Raw genomic sequence first — 18,386 nt, 5'->3', positions numbered from 1 at the left:
AACACGTGAACCTCGGGAGAAAAATCATCGTGTCAACCTTGTTCTTCCCGTTGGTTTATATCCCCGTTACACAAGCGTGCGATTATTTTCATATACATTAAGCTTGTGTTGTTGCTCTTGTAATTAGTTAGCTTGTGTAGCTTACTAGTTACCTTCTTGCTTGTGTAGCATAGAAGTAGCTCCCTTGCGTGGCTAATTTGGTTTGTGTAACCTTGTTAGTCACATTGCTTAGTTTGTGTAGCTAAGTATTTGCGCTCTCTAATTCGGCATTGGTTGCCTTGTTATTGAGCATTGCTAGTGAGCTTAGTTGGCTTTGTGCTTTTGCTTACTAGCATGTGTAGGAGCTCCCTTGTTGCTTAAAGTACTAGTGGCATAGGTTTGTGTGACCTTGCTCCTAGAATTGGTTAGGTGAGCTCTAGCTAGCCCGGCACCTTTATTGCTTGATTAGTATCTTTGGAAGGTGCTAGAGAACATAGATAGAGGGGTGTAGTCTTGGCTAGACCGATCGTCTTAATTCCGCACTTGTTTCGGTTAGCCGACGCGATTAATTTTAGAAAAGACTATTCACCCCCTCTAGTCCGCCATCTTGACCCTTCACTAGCAAGTGCATGGGGGCACGGGCAAGCGTGGGCCTCTAACTATGGCCATAGCCACCCGGCCACCGCCTGACCTAGCCGATGTGCGTGCACGGGGGTCGAGACACTCGGATCTAGGAGTGGCACGCACGGCTTCGGTCATAGCCTCTGCCACCTGACCATTGCCTGGCCTTGCCAACGAGCGCGTGGGGGCACGGGCACGTGCGGGCCTTCGGCCATGGCCCTAGCCACCTGGTCGCCGTCTGACCTAGTCAGCATGCGTGAGCGAGGATGAGACACTTGGATCTAGACAGCACCGAGTGCGCGGAGTTGAGGGGCCTGCCACAAACGAGGCCAACGTGGAGCAGCCTCCTCTACTACACTGCCTTTGTTGATGGTCACTAAACTCCTATTTTAACCATCAACAATGCAAACATTACAAGGAAAAACCAACATAAAATGAAGAAATTTGGTTTATCACTAATGGAATTCCACTTGTACTTGAAGTTTATTTGAATGTAGGAAAATTTGACAAAATGAGCTGAAAGTGGATCTAGCCCTTTAGTGGATTTTGGATGATTGAATGACAATATGATTAAAGGTCTAACCAATTTGCTAAGTGTTGGACAGAAAATGGGTTATCTCATATGTACTTGATGAAAGCCAAAATGATGTATTGTTGTATAAACAATCTAGTTCAAGTACAAGACAACAATGCAAATGTTATTCATGCAAGGCTTACTCATTGTGGGATTTCTATGAGGTATGGTAAAGCAAGCACATTGAGAAAATAATTAATGAGACATGAGAGATTGCATATGGAATGGTCTCAGAGTCTAAAGCTTGCTACATTGAAAGACAATTATACAAATGAGCTTAATGGTTGATTCAACACAAAAGTGTGACTTGATGGCTTGAGATAGTGAAGATAGCAAGGAAAGGCTTCGAGGTACTAAACAAGGGTGACGGGCAGGCGACAGCTTGGCGACTGAGGAACCTAGCAAGGGTGAAGAAGAAAGTACTTGCATTTAGTTGAGGTACTAATCAAACTATGATGGTCACATTGAAGTGGAGGATCAAATATATTGGATAAATTGTTGGAAGTGACTTGATACATTTGAATTTAACTCATATTCATTGAATGGAATCAAGTCACATGCTCAAAATGGCTATGCTCAAGAAGAAAATCAAAGTTGACATGGTGGCACCCTCACTTGATGAAGATTGAGAGCTATGGCATTTGGTTTAAAGGAAATCAACTCAAGTGCTTCAAATTCTGTTTTTCATTTGATCCTGAGTAAATAGGTATACCATACTATTAAGAGGGATGCATTATGTTGATAGATAATTATTCATAAGTGCTCAAGCCAACCCATGTGAGGTTTGAGTGAAACAGAGACACAAGCTAACTAAATCATGTTGTGGCTGAGAATACCGGACGGATGTGTTCGGTATTCATACCGGACATGTCCGGTATTTACCCAGCCACAACAACTTCTTCGGTGTTCTCAATTTGGTCCGTCGGGAGTTCTAGAAGTCGGAAGTTCCAGCAAGCGTTGGGAGTTGCGATGCCTTGCATGCACCGCTAACTTTGTGACCGTTGGCGCTGTGCAGGCAATACCGATACCGGACGTGTCCAGTATTCCAACAGCTAGAAAATGACTAGTTTTTGAGTGGGGTCTATAAATACCCCTAAGCCTCCACCTTTGGAGGCTGCTGATTCTGCTGACATTCATACACATTTTTGAGCCTTGAGAACACTCTCCAACCCTCTCTTAGTGAGTGATTGATTCTAATTGCAAAATCCATCTTGTGGGTTGAGTGAGATTCAAAATTGAGAGCAAGACACCCTTGAGCACTTGTGCATATTTGTCGATCTTTTTATTTGCATTTGTTACTCTTGGACTCTTCGGTCCTAGATGGCTGGGCGTCGTCAAAGAGAGCACCCTAGAGATTATGGTGTGCCTCAGAAAGTTTGTAACGGTTTGATTCCACCGCCGCAAGGGAAGGAATCAAACTAGTGGAAGGAGGAAAAGGAGTTGGAAAAGACTTTGGCTAGAGTGACCTTCGTGTGTCCTCTAGAGGTGACCTTTGCTGGGTCGCTCATAGCCCTTTCAATGGAGAGTAGGACTCGATGGAGTCCGAACTTTGGTAAAACAAATATCGTGTCTCAATTCTCTCCCTTTTGATATTTTTTGATCCACGTGGGTTGTGCAAGCTTTTGTGTAGGTGTATATATTGAAATACAACTCTTAGAAGGTGCCTACAATTTGGAGCAACACATTGGAATCAAGGGCAGCGTGCTTGGACTCGGCGCACTATGGCCGTGTATACCGAACGCGTCCGCTATTCATACCGGGCACGTCCAGTACTGGTGACTGTGCTATTTTTATTTATTCATTGCACTAACCTTTGTGTTGCAGGATCTTAGCTTCTAGACTGGCTAGTATTTTTCATATATATACACTGTAGCTAAGTCATGAGGGGTTTATTTCTCTGAGTTGGAATTTCTGAGTCATCGAAAATTACTTTTCTAATCGTTTCCGCTTTTGAAGGTGTTATTTTTAGAAACGCCTATTCACCCCCCTCTAGGCGGCATCCTCGGTCCTTTCATGAGCAAAAGGAACACACAAGAAGGCCCACCAGTAGGCAAGGGCCCAAATGGGCCCATAGGTGGTGTCGCCCAACACCATGTGGCGTCGCCCGACCCCACCTTGTGCCTGGCATATCACTGATCCGTATGCTCTGTGATGTGGCAAGTCCAGGAGCTCATCCAAGAGTTGATTCAAGTTGGCTTGATCCGAAGGCCACCAACTAACTTCACATGGATTGAAGGGCCCATTGTCATACTCACAAAGGAGTTACCGACTTAACCAACCGACCTTTGGGCATGCAATGGGTGGGTGATCAAGGCAGGATGCAATGGCGGCGCATCCCATGGTCGACCGACGCCTAGGGACATCGCTCGACGCCCAATGCACTGCCACTGCCTCACTCACTGCCTACAAATACCCCCCGCTCCTAGGTGCTATAAATAGAGGTGTTCCTCTCAGTTGTAAAGCGTCCCATTGAGAATCATTCTCTCTAGTCCAAGTCCTAGGCTAGTAGTGAGAGTGAGAGTGAAGAGTGAAGAGCTAGGAGCTAGGAGCTTGGAGAAGTCTTTGATTGCTACTTTTGCTCTCAATATATTTCCTTTTAGTACTTATCTTATTTTCAACATTTACTTAGCTTGCATTAAGTTAGTAGTGTTGTGAATATTTTGATCATATCTTGTTTAGTTAGTAAGTTTCTAATATACAGGATCCTTGTCACTAGTTAGTGCTCTGATCTTTGCGCAAGGTTAGAGTAGTATCACTTAGTGTAAGCGTGGTGCTAAGACTATAGGGTACCTTGGGTTGTGGCTAGTTCTCCAGATAGAATGTGGTAGGTGACAGGTGGTGATAGCCCTGTATAGGTATTCCACCATGATAGAGCTAGTTATTAAATCATAGGGCTCATGGTGCATTGTTCCTAATCAACCTTTGGGTGAGTTTAGGGCAGGTACGCCCTGAAGTATTATCATTGCTTGTCTTGCTAGATAATTGATAGGTTGATTTCCAGTTAATATAGTACTCAATTTATCTTCACTACTCTGTGACCTCTCTCTATCTACGCTAGTGTGTCTTTTCTTTTATTGTTATTCACAATCCTTTACCCCGTTATAATTTTAGTAGTAGTTCATAGCCAATTCACTAGAAGTTATATAGTCAAATGTCTTAGCCATACTATGCCTTCCCTGTGGAAATAAATGCAATACTTGGAATACTCCCAAGTGAAGTCTTGCATCGATATATTCTGTGTGCTTGTGGAATTAGTCCAATAGTCATAAGAAATATCAACAGCCTCAATCCTGTGTTGCTCGTGGTCGGACACGACCGAGCAGAGCGGAGCATGGCAACTACATCAGGAGCAAATTGGAGCACCCAACACTCTGCACCCCCGACAACACCATTGTTCTCGATGACACTAGATCCACAATTGGGATTACCGGATCCACGTCTAGAGCTCAGATCGAGACCCACAGTCATTGAGCTCTCAGCTAAGGGAGTATGGTACACTCTTAATCTTCACAATCTATCCTCTCTATGCTTGCGGTCGCATGCCATGAGCTTTGCAGACCTAACCCTATCACGAGGGATCTGTTTGGCCGCTGCCACTGTAGCGACGTGGGTGAGTGTATTCCTAGCAACAATCCCACCTCACCATGGCATCAGAAGATGGCGTAGGTGTCCTGGCCGCTCCACTGAGCCACGATCTGGTGCTACTGCACCGGGCTCGATCCAAAGCTGCGGATACAACTCTCGAGAGTGGCCGCGGTTGTGCCCGAGTGTGCTGAGGAGTGGCACATCGATGGGAGCAAGCCATTCACCAAGACATCAGGCCGATGGCGTGCTAGCCTCACCACTATGCCCCCGCTCCCCTTCCTTACACCTCTCTTCAACACAACGCTGGTGGCTAGGTCTGGGGTGCCCATGGCTAGCCCTGGTCGTGGATCTGTGTCCCTGGTCGTGGATTCGTAGAGCTGTTCTGGTCTAGGATCTACTCAGCAGGGCTTGTGGTGGCCACGTTTCATGGTGTGGCGGCAGTGGCTCGGTCGCGACGCGGCGAGCACATGGTGGGCAGCAAGTCTACGACAGTGGTGGTGGTGGCCATGTGTGGCAGTGCGCCTAGGGCACACAGCAACACATGGGCGGTGTGGGCTACATGATGGCGGCACATCTAGGTGTAGGGTCGAGGTGGCGACTAGAGGGGGGTGAATAGTTGTTTCTAAATCTTAATTGTGACAGCTAACCGAAACAAGTGCGGAATTAAATCTATCGGTCTAGCCAAGACTACACCCCTCTATCTATGTTCTCTAGCACCTTGCAAAGATCCTAATTAAGCAACAAAGGTGCCAGGCTAACTAGAGCTCACCTAACTAATTCTAGGAGCAAGGTCACACCAACCTATGCCACTAGTATTTCAAGCAATGAGGGAGCTCCTACACATGCTAGTAAGCAAAAACATAAAGCCAACTAAGCTCACTAGCAATGCTCAATAACAAGACAACCAATGCCAAATTAGAGAGTGCAAATACTTAGCTACACAAACTAAGCAAAGTGACTAACAAGGTTACACAAACCAAATTAGCCACGCAAGGGAGGTACTTCTATGCTACACAAGCAAGAAGGTAACTAGCGAGCTACACAAGCTAACTAATTACAAGAGCAACTACACAAGCACAATGTATATAAAAGTAATCACAAGCTTGTGAAGGGGATTGCAAAACAACAGGAAGAACAAGGTTGACACGGTGATTTTCTCCTGAGGTTCACGTGCTTGCCAACACGCTACGTCCCCATTGTGTCGATCGCTCACTTGGTGGTTCGGTGGCTAATTGGCATCACCCGCCAAGCCCGCATGTCGGACACCGCAAGAACCTACCCGAAAGTGAGGGTAGCTCAATGACACGCTCAACTAGAGTTGCTCTTCCTGGCTCCCGCGGGGCGAGCACAATGCCCCTCACAAAGCTCTTCTCCAGAGCACCGCACAAGCTTCTTGCGGGCTTCGACGGAGACCACCACCAAGCCATCTAGGAGGTGGCAACCTCCAAGAGTAACAAGCACCACTGGCTTGCAACTCGATCACCTTGTGCCACTCGATGAAATCTCACAATGCAACGCACTAGAATCACACTCACTCACAATCGATTCGCACTCTTGCAAGCACAAGTGAGTTAGAGGGCATCCAAGCACTTCTACACAAGCCACATAGGTGTGAGGGTGCTCCGCAACCAGCCCAAGGCTGGCCACACACTCATTTTATTGCCCCATGGGCTAAAATAGCCGTTACCCCTTCACTGGGCAAAACACACACTGACCGGACGCGCAGGTCATAACGACCGGACACGCAGGTCGTAGAGTCCGGTCGCTAGGATGATGCCACGCGTCCCCTCCTTTCGAAGCCGACCATTGGGCTTCAATGGCTAGCTGCCGCATGCGCATACTCTTGACCGGACGCACCTAGGTCCAACGACCGGACGCGCCAAGGCCGAGTCCAGTTACCAACACATTTCTGCACAACTGACCAGACTCGCCTTTCTCCTACGACCGGACTCGACTCTCCCAGCGTCCGGTCACTTACAGAGAGGTTCCAGAGACATTTTTCAGCGACCGGACTCTCCGTGCGTCCGGTCGCTTCTGGACGTGCTAAAAACACTAACCGGACGCTGTGACCGGAATCGAAGGTGCTGACCGGACACGCAGGTCGTAGAGTCCAGTCATAGACCTTTCAGCACTAAAACAGCTATAACTCTTACCTTTGAACTCTGATTTCGATGATCTTAGACAATTTGGAAAGCTTACTTAGAGGGCTACACATCCCACATGCATACTTGATCCAAATCACAATGGATCAAAATAGTATTCCAATCCAAGGACCATCCTATAGTTCAGAGTACACCGAAAAACCTTTTTTCTCTTCTCTAAGTTGATTCACAACAACTCTAACTTCTTCTCCTTTGCAAATATGCCAACACCACCAAGTGTGCACCACCATGTGTATGTGTGTTAGCTTTTCACAAACATTTTCCAAAGGATTAGTCACTCAACTTGCCACGCCACTCGATCCTAGCGATGATGCAAAGTTAGATCACTCGAGTGGCACTAGATGACCGATATGCAATCAAGTTTGCCCCTCTTGACAGTACGGCCATCTATCCTAAACCCGGTCATCAACTTCTCTACACACCTATGACCGGTGAAATGAAATGCCCTAAGTTATACCTTTGCCTTGCGCATTCCATTCCATCTCCTCCAATGTCGATGCAACACATGCACCAACATGATCAACAATGATATGATCCACTTCATATCATCACGTGATCATATTGGTTCATCGATCTTGACTTCACTTGCTTTTCACCGTTGCCTTCGTCCATCGGCGCCAAGTTTTGCTCAAGCTTCACCGCCACGTGGTCCATCGCTCCAAAGCCTCTGACTTGCCCTTCACGCTTGCAACCAGTCCATCAAGCCAAGTCTTGTCTTGATCTTGTCCACCTTGATCACATGACTCAATGTCATGTCTCATGTGCAATAAGCTCATTCATCATCACATGTGTGAGCTTTGCAACATCTCCAAACCATTTTCACCTTCACAGCATATGTTGCTCACACACATGTACTTGTGGACTAATCACCTGTGTATCTCACATAAACACAATTAGTCCATCTAGGGTTGTCACTCAATTACCAAAACCACACAAGGACCTTTCACTAGGGCATGCATGCTACTCGTGGATGGCTTGGTCATGAAGAGGCCGCTACGGCATACGGATGTGGTGATTGTTTGCTCCCGGTGATCAATCCGTTGGTACCCTAGGGCAGCGACGTCCTGAGCGCTGGTGCAAGGATCTCAGTGAGGTGGAGGTGGATCTTGCCGACAACGGCGGCCCTAGGGGTGGCGGCAGCGACAGAGGACTCCGGCTAAGGTGATGGGCATGCCATTAACGGTGGCTGCACTATGGGCGACGGAGGCCTGTCGGTTCATGTCTGATCGGCTAGTACGTTCTAACCGGGCGACGATGGATGAAGGTGGGCTAATCGACATGTAGTGTTAGCTCACTTGAAGCGGATGAAGATGGTAGCGGCGGAGGTTCGCAGGGATGGCATACTAGGGGCGGCGGCAACTTGATGACTTCCACTCACCGAATCTGGCCGTTTCGGAGAAGATGTCCGAAAGTAGGGATGTGCTGAGGTCATAGTTTTTTTCTTTTTTTGGTTGTGTGTTCTCTTTTTGAGGTGTGAGTCAAAGGGGTCATGTATCCTTTTGGTTGTGTATATCATTCGTAGATATAAAGGCCGGATTAATGAAATCCATTACCTAAAAAAATACTCCTTAGCGAAGTGCTGCATTGATATATTTTGTGTGGTTGCCGAATCATCCAATAGAACATAAGAAATATCAACATGCTCGTGATGGGAGGGAGGCGCAAGAAGGGGTTTGGGTTTTATACTGTATTTAGGACACTGCAGAGTCAATCCACAAATCAGTAGTGATATCGTGCTGGTGCTGCCGGGTCAAACCACCATGTGTCGAGTTGCGGCATGAATCGACAATAATATTTCCCCTATCACTGCTAGTTCGTGGCTTCACTCGACACTGATATATCACTGCAGGATCGTGGCTCATTCCGATAGTGAGATTTGACTTCACTGTTGGGTCAACAGGATCCTAGCCATCGTTCAGATCCTAGGCTTACAACTCGGCAGCGAAGCCAGATCACTACCAACTCGAGTACGCCCGACAGTATTGAGCCGGTATGGATTAATTGTGTGTTTTGCATTAGTGAATATTTGGAGTATAAATTAGTGTTACAATGATGTTTAAGCATAATTCCTAGGTACAATGTTTGGGTGTTGACCTCCCTCAAATACCTTAATTTTGCAACACCTTTGATATAGGTGCTAAACATCGAGGCCAATACCTGAGTGTGGTATGGCAACCTCCTGCCGGTCCGATTGAAAAAAGAAAATGGATAGGGAAACTTTCTACATGCTCAGCCGCAACTTGGGATTACTTATTACAAAGAAATCCCTGGGTAGAGATGCGCTGGAAGCCGTGGCTCGGCCTGCAGCACCAGCGGCCGTGCCATGAAGGTGTTGTGCCTGGACTCGCTGAGGTCGATGGCCGCCACCCCGGCCATCTTGCTCCAAGAGAACCCCTGCAGGAGCCTACCGAAGAGCATGATGCTCATAGCAGTGCCGAGCACTGCAGCGATGCAGCCGCGACGACCAGTGCTGAAGGAGATGAACCGTAGATCATGCTCAACGAGCGAGACCTCCACCTCGGGACTGACAGTGATGTGGCGTTCGGGGTTGAAGCGAAGAGGGTCGTCCCAGACATCAGGGTTGCGTCCAAGGCCAGTGCGGCTGAGGATGACGTGGCTGCCCTTGGGGATGTGGTAGCCGGCAACGGTGGTGTCCGCGAGAGCGACATGGGGGACGTTGAAAGGTGCCACAGGGTGCAGGCGGAACGCCTCGCGGATGCAGGCCTTGACGTAGTTTAGCCGCGGGATGTCAGACTCCTGCACCAGCCGTTCCCGGCCAACGACGCCGTCGATCTCGTCCACTGCCTTCTTCAGCATCTCCGGGCTGTTCACCATCTCGGCCAGAGCCCACTCCACTGCATTTGACGGGTTGTCCATGGACGCGAACGTGATGTCCATTAGCTGAGCTTTTACCTCCTCGATGCTGAGCACCGGCCTGCCGTCGGCATCCTTGAGCATAATGAGCACGTCTAGGAAGTCCTCGGGCTCCCGCCTCTCGCCGCTCTTCCACAGCCTCCACCGCTCATGGATGACCGCGTCGTGCAGCCTGGTTACCCTCTCATTGGCCTCCTTGACCATCTTCTCGTGGCCGTCTAGGTCGAGGCCCAGCAGCCACGGGAGATAGTCAGAGACACAGAAGGAGTACAGGAGGCCCAGGGACGCAAAGACGGCGTCCACATGCTGCACCTCCAGCGGGCCAGGGCCACCGTCAGGCTGCGGCTTGCCAAGGTAGCGCGTGTTGAAGATGAGGCGGCGGACGACGTTTCCGCAGTAGTGGCGTGCGATATGCCTAACGTCAACGACGCTGGACCCCGCTTTCGCGAGGTTGTGGACGTAGCGGGTGAGGTTGTCTGCCTCGTCGGCACGCTTGTCGTGGAGCCACCTGTGACGGGACGGGCAGACGATCTCGGAGGCGAGCACGCGGCGCATCTTCCTCCACTGGTCCCCGTAGGGGGACATCACGGCGTCCCTGTAGCCTCTGCTGAAGGTCTTGGAGGCCATGGTGAGCGGGCGAGAGGCGAAGTTGGCGTCCTGGTTCTTGAGCACCTCGAGCGCGATCTTGGGGCAGGTGATGGGGATGACGTGGACACCGCCCAGTTTGATGCAGGCGATGTCGGTTCCCGTCTCCTTCATGATCTGATGGACCCACTGGAACGCCGGCTTGTCGCTGACCATCATCTCCGGCAGGTTGCCAACGAGTGGCCATGGCACGGGCCCCGGCGGGAGCGGAGGGGTGCACCTGCCCTTCCTCCGCCACGGCCTGTGGGTTTTGACGAGGCACAGGAGCATCACTACTAGGACTAATAACACATGTGGGACCATGGAGGAGGAGGAGGAGGGCAGGAGGGCAGCTGCCGCCGCCTCTAGTTGCATGTTTACTTTGCTTGCAGAGAGGAAACCATGCAGCAGTACTGATCGACGACGAACTCTTTATTAGCTTGCCAAGGCCACTAATAGACCCCCCATGTGCTATGTAGAAACAAGACCCGAAGCTGTGGCTACTTATGGTGGTCGAACGCTTCATCAGCTGAGAGAAAACTAGGTCGGTTCTTAAGCAGACAAACCGGAGGAGATGATCCACATGTTATAATAACATGTGAACCACGTACATGTACAGATGTACCACATGTTATAATAACATGTGAACCACATGTACAGATGTACTTGTGCACAACATGTGGACTGAACTGAGCCCTGGCCTATCTGTAGATAGTAGTGCTCGCATTTATCTAAAATTTATTTCTGGCTATATATCATGGATTTCAGACAAAATAAAGCATAAAGCACAGGCTACAAACAAGCCTGTTGGGCTAATCGTTATTGTGCACATGTATGTGATGTTGATGCAACGGTTGTCCAAGTCACGGCAGTGGGCGGCAATTTGGAGTTTGAAAGAGGACAGGGTTGTCAGGCGCGCGGTGAGCACGTTCCCACGTCATGCACTCGTAGGCAGTTGTGTTGAGTCACATTGTATCACTGTGTTAAGTGTATTACTTTTATATATAAATGCTAGGCTAACTCCTGTTTGTGTTAGTACGTATGTTAAGGTGTGGTTAGCACCTGAGAACTCCATGTGTTCACCTTTGTACTGTCCAGAACAATCAGAGGAAAATAGCTGTGTCATCCGGCAGTTATCGTGCTCTGTGTGTTCTGTGTTCATCGCATTTTCATTCTCGCGTGTTCTTCATTCTTGATAGGATAGCCACCTAAATTGATGTGTGATCTGTGATTTATAAGGCCTACATTTGGTATCAGAGCCAGGTTCACGCATTAAAGTTGATTCCTTGTTCTTGGAGATGGGAGATCGGAGTGCGGGGAGCGGCGGTGCAGGCGGCGGGGGAGTCGGTGGCAATGGGCAGTTAGCCTATCCGTCGTTGACGGCGACCAACAACACCAGCTAGAGCATTCGAGTTCAAGCCATCATGGAGGATCAGGGAGTCTGGGAGGTGGTGGAGCCGGCTGAGGGGACGACGGAGGCGCAGACGGCGGTGTTGTCTGGCAAAGACAAGAAGATTCGCGCGCATCTGCTCCATTGTCTGCCGGACGATTTGCTGATGCAAGTTGCCAAGAAGAAGACGGGCAAGGAAGTCTGGGACTGCCTCAAGTCGAGATTTGTGGGCGCGGATCGAGTCAAGGAAGTGCGCCTGAAAACTCTGAAAGGCGAGTTCGACGCGTTGAAGATGAAGGACTAGGAGCCCCTAGACCAGTATGCCAGAAAACTGACAGCGATGTCAGTCAAGTACGGCAATCTTGGGGGAACGCTGGATGATGCTGCGCTCGTCAAGAAACTGTTCGACACTGTGCCAGAACGGTTCATCAACGTGGTGGCCGGCATCGAGCAGTTCTATGACTTGAAGACCTTGCCGTTCGAGGAGGCGATCGGGAGGTTGAAAGCCTATGTGGAGCGCACTCGGCGGGGAGCTGGGAGCGGAAAGTCCGAGGGCGGCCAACTGCTGCTCACTCAGGCTGAGTGGGAAGCACGCCAGAGGAGATCTGGTGGTGACTCTTTGGGGAAGGGGAGATCACAGGAGGGCGGCAGCCAAGGGAGAGGTCGGGGCCGGGGAAGAGGTCGTGGTCGAGGCAGCAGCGGTCGTGGTGATGCTGGGGGCAGGGACGGTGGCGGGAAGCGTGACAAAAGCCACATTCAGTGCTTCAAATGTCACAAACATGGCCACTATGCCAATCGCTGTCCGGAGGAGAAGAAGGGCGGTGATGAAGCACACCTTGTCCGAGCTGATGATGTTGAGCCAGCGCTGATGCTTGCGATCACGGAGGAGCCGGAGTCTCTCAAGCTCACGCCATGAGTGACCACGGGTGCACAGTACACTGCTGTGTATCTAAATGAGAGGAAAGTGGTGCCCGAATTGCATCTGACAGGAGGTGGTGGTGCTGCAAATGATACTTGGTTCCTTGATAATGGAGCCAGTAATCATATGACAGGAGATGCTGAGAAGTTTGAGATGCTTGATGAATCAATCACTGGAAAGGTGAGGTTTGGAGATGGGTCAACAGTGGAGATCAAAGGAAAGGGCTCCATCCTGTTCAAGTGCAGAAATGGAGATCAGTGGGTACTGCCTGAGGTATACCTCATTCCTAAACTTCGCAGTAACCTAGTGAGTCTTGGTCAGCTTACTGAAATAGGCCATAAAATTGTGATGGATGATGATGTGTTGGAAGTCTTTGATAAGAACACTGCTAGACTGATAGTAAAAGTCATGAGAACAGTTAACAGACTGTATAGAGTTGAGTTGAAACCAACAGTACCTATTTGCATGTTAACTAGTGTTGATAGTGGTGATCGGTCTTGGTTGTGGCATGGCCGGTTAGGACATGTAAATTTCAAAGCAATGAAGCAGTTGAGTCAGAAGAACATGGCTGCTGGAATTCCGACAATAGAGCATCCTGAACAACTCTGTCATGGTTGTTTGATAGCAAAACAGACCCATGTCCCATTCCCAAAGGTGGCTAGGTGGAGAGCCACAAAAGCACTAGAGTTAGTGCATATTGATTTGTTTGGGCCAATAACTCTAGGGACAGCAGGAGGTAACAAGTACTTCATGCTTTTGATTGATGATTTCAGTAGATGGAGCTATGTTTATATGCTTAAGACTAAGGATTAGGCTCTAGATGCTTTCATTAAGTATAAAGCTGAAGTTGAGAATGTGACTGGGAACAAAATCAATACACTTCGTTCAGATAGGGGTGGCGAGTTCTTGTCAAGAGTGTTTCAGGATGTTTGTGAGAAGGCATGCATTAGGAGACATCTCACTGCTCCTTACTCACCTCAGCAGAATGGAGTGGTTGAGAGAAAAAAAATAGGACTATCATGGAAATGGCCAGAGCAATGATGAAAAGTATGAGTGTGCCTGGGAGGTTTTGGGGAGAAGCTGTGAGGCATGCTATGTACTTGCTGAACAGGCTGCCTACAAAGATCATGGGTGATCAAACACCTTTTGAATCTTGGTGCAAAAGGAAGTCTCATCTTGGGCATCTGAGAGTCTTTGGTTGTATGGCACATGTCAAGGCTGTAGTGCCACACATCAAGAAACTAGATGATAGGAGTAGTCCTATGGTCTACTTTGGAGTTGAGGAGGGAAGCAAAGCTCACAGGATGTATGATCCAAGAAATAAGAAGATTGTGGTTAGTAGAGATGTGATCTTTGAGGAATCAGTTCAGTGGAAATGGAATTCAGGTTCAGAGGAGTCTGACACAATTGATTTCACTATAGAAGATGAAGCATAGTTTAGCAACTCAGGTTGGCGTGTTGGGACAGTTGATGTGGGGAATCTGCAGCATGGGGGAGGGATACCAGCTGCAGTGACAGGTAGTAATACATCAACTGGGAGCAGTGCAACTGTTGTGCTAGATGAACTACAGTCATCTAATGGCACAACTGATCAAGTGCTTGGTGGGAATACACCAAGTCCAATGGGCTCAATGCAAGGAGGGTCAATGCAAGTTGGTGAGCAGTCAGCTACACCATCTTTAGTTGATAGTGATATTGATGAGGAGCCACTGCATTACAGAAGCTTAACTGATGTGTACCAGGAAACTTCAGAAGTGGAATTGGAACTGGATTCTGAAGGGGAGGCTTTGTTAGCTGAACTAGAGGAGCCCACAGGTTATGTGGAGGCAGCTGGAGATCCAGAGTGGGTGAAGGCAATGGATAGTGAGATCCAGTCTATTGAGAAGAACAAGACTTGGACATTGACTAAATTGCCTACAGGCCACAAGCCAATTGGCCTGAAGTGAGTGTTTAAGATAAAGAAAAATGCAGATGGGGAAGTCATCAAGCACAAAGCCAGGCTTGTTGCAAAGGGCTATGTGCAAAAACATGGCATTGACTTTGAAGAAGTGTTTGCACCTGTTGCCAGACTAGATACAGTAAAACTGATTCTTGCAATGGCAGCAAATAGGGGATGGGAAGTACATCACCTTGATGTAAAGACTGCATTTTTGAATGGAGAGCTGGAGGAAGAAGTGTATGTGTCTCAACCAGAGGGCTATGCTGTCAAGGGAAAAGAACAGTATGTGTTGAAGCTTAGTAAGGCATTATATGGGTTGAGACAAGCTCCTAGGGCCTAGCACATTAGGCTGGATAAAAGCCTGAAGAAGTTGGGATTCACTAAATGTATTAATGAACATGCAGTGTACAAAAGAGGGGCTGGAAAATCTAAAATTATTCTAGAAGTTTATGTTGATGATCTTATAGTCACTGGGAGTGAGAAGGATGAGATTGAGATTTTCAAGAAGCAAATGACTGCTGAGTTTGAAATGAGTGACCTGGGATTGTTGTCTTTCTATCTTGGGTTAGAAGTGAGTCAACAAAAGGAGTTCATTACTTTGAAGCAGTCAGGATATGCCAAGAAAGTACTGGATAGGTTTGGTATGCAGGATTGCAATCCAACTAAAATTCCCATTGATCCTGGAATAAAGTTGCATGAAGATAAAGAAGGCCAAAGGGTTAATGCAACAGATTACAGGAGAATTGTAGGTTGCCTGAGATATTTGTTACATACAAGACTAGACCTTGCTTTTTCAGTTGGTGTAGCCAGCAGATACATGGAAAAGCCTACTATGATGCACATGGAAAAAGAAAGTTTGGTTGGGTATTCAGATAGTGATGTGGGAGCTGATCTTGGTGGAAGGAGAAGTACAGCTGGCATGGCTTTTTATCTTAATGAAAGTCTCATAACATGGTGTTCTCAAAAGCAGAAGACAGTAGCACTTTCTTCCTATGAGGCTGAATTCATGGCAGCAACACTAGCTGCAATGCAAGCTTTGTGGCTCAGAAATTTGATGCCTGAGCTCACTGCAACTGAACCAAAGGTTGTACCCTTGTTTGTGGACAACAATTCAGCTATAGCATTGATGAAAAACACAGTGTTTCATGGACGCAGCAAGCACATTGATATCAAATACCATTTCATCAGGCAGTGTGTTGAACGTGGTCAGATTGTAGTGAAGAGAGTTGGAACCAATGAGCAGAGAGCTGATTCTCTGATGAAGGCACTGCCAGCAGGGAAGCTAGCAGTGATGAGGTATCTGTTGGGTGTCAGGGAGATCGAAGCACATAACGATTAGGGGGGAGTATGTTGGGCTAATCGTTATTGTGCACATGTATGTGACGTTGATGCAACAGTTGTCCAAGTCAAGGCAGTGGGCGGCAATTTGGAGTTTGAAAGAGGACAGGGTTGTCAGGCGCGCGGTGAGCATGTTCCCACGTCATGCACTCGTAGGCAGTTGTGTTGAGTCACATTGTATCACTGTGTTAAGTGTATTACTTTTATATATAAATGCTAGGCTAACTCCTGTTTGTGTTAGTACGTATGTTAAGGTGTGGTTAGCACCTGAGAACTCCATGTGATCACCTTTGTACTGTCCAGAACAATCAGAGGAAAATAGCTCTGCCATCTGGCAGTTATCGTGCTCTGTGTGTTCTGTGTTCATCGCATTTTCATTCTCGCGTGTTCTTCATTCTTGATAGGATAGCCACCTAAATTGATGTGTGATCTGTGATCTATAAGGCCTACAAAGCCTACAACCACTGCTATGAATATATTTCTCGTTCTTTTCTGATATAAGTAGAAGCTAGTCATTTATTAATGAATATACTGTAAATTTGACATCCCAAGTGTTGTCATCGGTTGTAGCCTTCGCCCGGGAGACTAGAACGTGTGTGGCAGCTGGGTCAACGACGTTGCCACTTGCCAGTGTTCCACAAGAGTATCACTATGTATAACATTCATAGAGGTAGCTGGTTTCCACCTCTACATATGTCTCCCTCGACCATTTTTAGATATGGGTACCCATCCGTATGTAGAAACAAAATTCAATTCTAAAGGTGGGCCTCTAAAAATCGTCGTTTGGATCCTTTCATTTTAGAGGAATTAGAATCTACTTAATGTATTAGGCTATTTGGTTTGAAATTTGATATTCCACAACCTTTCAAAGTTTATATATAAGCCTATCTCAAATTCATAGAGTAGAAGATGGAAATTGATTTTATAGATCATCATGCTATTTTTCTACTCTTCAACTTACAACATGCTCTTCAACTCGCTTCCCTATGGTAGAATGCAACATATAAACATCTCCCTTACATGGCTAATAATAGTATACAAATATCTTTCATATACAACCATATTAGCTTAATTAATATGTACCTAAGTTATAATTTATTGAAATGAATTCAATTCCAAGTATCCAAACAGGACTTTACAAAATTTGTAAATCAAGCCCATACATAATAAAAACATAGAAAACGGGAGAAGGCCACCAGCTAACCTCACAGATTTTGCACAAAATACGCACTATATTCCTTTTGTATTCACGTCATCGAGTATTATGGTGAATATTTTAGACTCTAAACGAAATTAAATGAAAACTTAAAAATTCAAAAATATGTGGTTTGGATCATTTGATTTTTTTTTTAAAAATGAATTTGAAAAATTAGAAACTCAAAATAGAATTTCTAGACCCTAATTGAGTTCAAATGAAAAAAGTAATTAACTACCAAGTTGCAGAACTCTTCGTGTGCTACATCTTTGGTTTGGGTCGTTTCTCCATTCGATGTATTTTAAAAAAATTACAAAAAAAAATAAATTCTGAAAACTAAAAACAAAATTTTTGGACCGTAAATGATTTTAAATGATAAAGTCATCAACTACAGAGTTGTAATTCGTTTCTAATACTACAACTCTGATATACAATATGTCTTGATCTAACTTAATTTAGAAAAATATGATTTTTACTATGCTGCACATACTTTTAGAGGTGGGCCAAATAGCCACTTGTCTCTAGAAATCTATTTCTAGATTTGGCTGGAAAGCATAGCCTAAAAATGGTATTTTTAAAGGCGGTTTTGCTTTCTAGCTGTCTCTAAAAATGTAGCATATTACTAGAGGGGGTTAGGATTTTCAGCCACCTAAAATTCTATTTCTAGAGACGGCCTAGTTCATAAACTATTTTTAGAGGCAGTTCTTGATAGATACGCCGGTGCAAAAAAAAAGAGAAATTTCTAAATAATCATTCATGTAGTAGTGTATGTCCATTAGGGATGGATTCAGGTCGAATGCTCATAGAATCAAATTCGGATTACACTTTTTGCCACATTTTAGTTCAAATTTAAATACAATTACGAATATTATCGGATGCACATATAAACAGACATGTCTAGTTCAGATTCTCCACTAGTAGTTCTCTTCCCCTCCTCTCATCATTTCTCTCATTGCCATATCCAGTCCTCTTCTACTACTACACAAGTGAATTTTAGGCACGGTCAAATTCATTTTTTCTAATAAGATGGATTTAGAAACTGATACTATGCCATCGATTGTAAAAGTAGTTCATTTGTAGAGGCAGTGACCATTCATGAAAACGCATTTCTAGGGACAGTCATGTTATGTAGACTGCTTCTAAAAATATATCACTTGGGGTGGTTGCACTAAGAAAACACCTCCTG

The 18,386-nt window shown here is 46.5% G+C and overlaps 1 protein-coding gene across 1 annotated transcript; it reads right to left on the bottom strand.

Annotated features, from left to right (window-relative positions):
* Window positions 1-8,941: 8,941 nt before the first annotated feature.
* LOC136522148 (tyrosine N-monooxygenase-like) lies at window positions 8,942-10,938 on the bottom strand. Its single transcript, XM_066515934.1, has one exon. It carries the CDS (start codon window positions 10,792-10,794, stop codon window positions 9,175-9,177), a length of 1,620 nt encoding a protein of 539 aa, XP_066372031.1. The 5' UTR covers window positions 10,795-10,938; the 3' UTR covers window positions 8,942-9,174.
* Window positions 10,939-18,386: the final 7,448 nt, after the last annotated feature.

Source organism: Miscanthus floridulus, chromosome 18 (assembly GCF_019320115.1).
Source record: "Miscanthus floridulus cultivar M001 chromosome 18, ASM1932011v1, whole genome shotgun sequence".
Lineage (NCBI taxonomy): Eukaryota > Viridiplantae > Streptophyta > Magnoliopsida > Poales > Poaceae > Miscanthus > Miscanthus floridulus.
This window is presented reverse-complemented; position numbering and strand designations above follow the sequence as displayed.

Coding starts and splice junctions, on each gene's coding strand:
- LOC136522148 (XM_066515934.1), bottom strand. CDS start 10,794: ATGCAACTAGAGGCGGCGGCAGCTGCCCTCCTGCCCTCCTCCTCCTCC.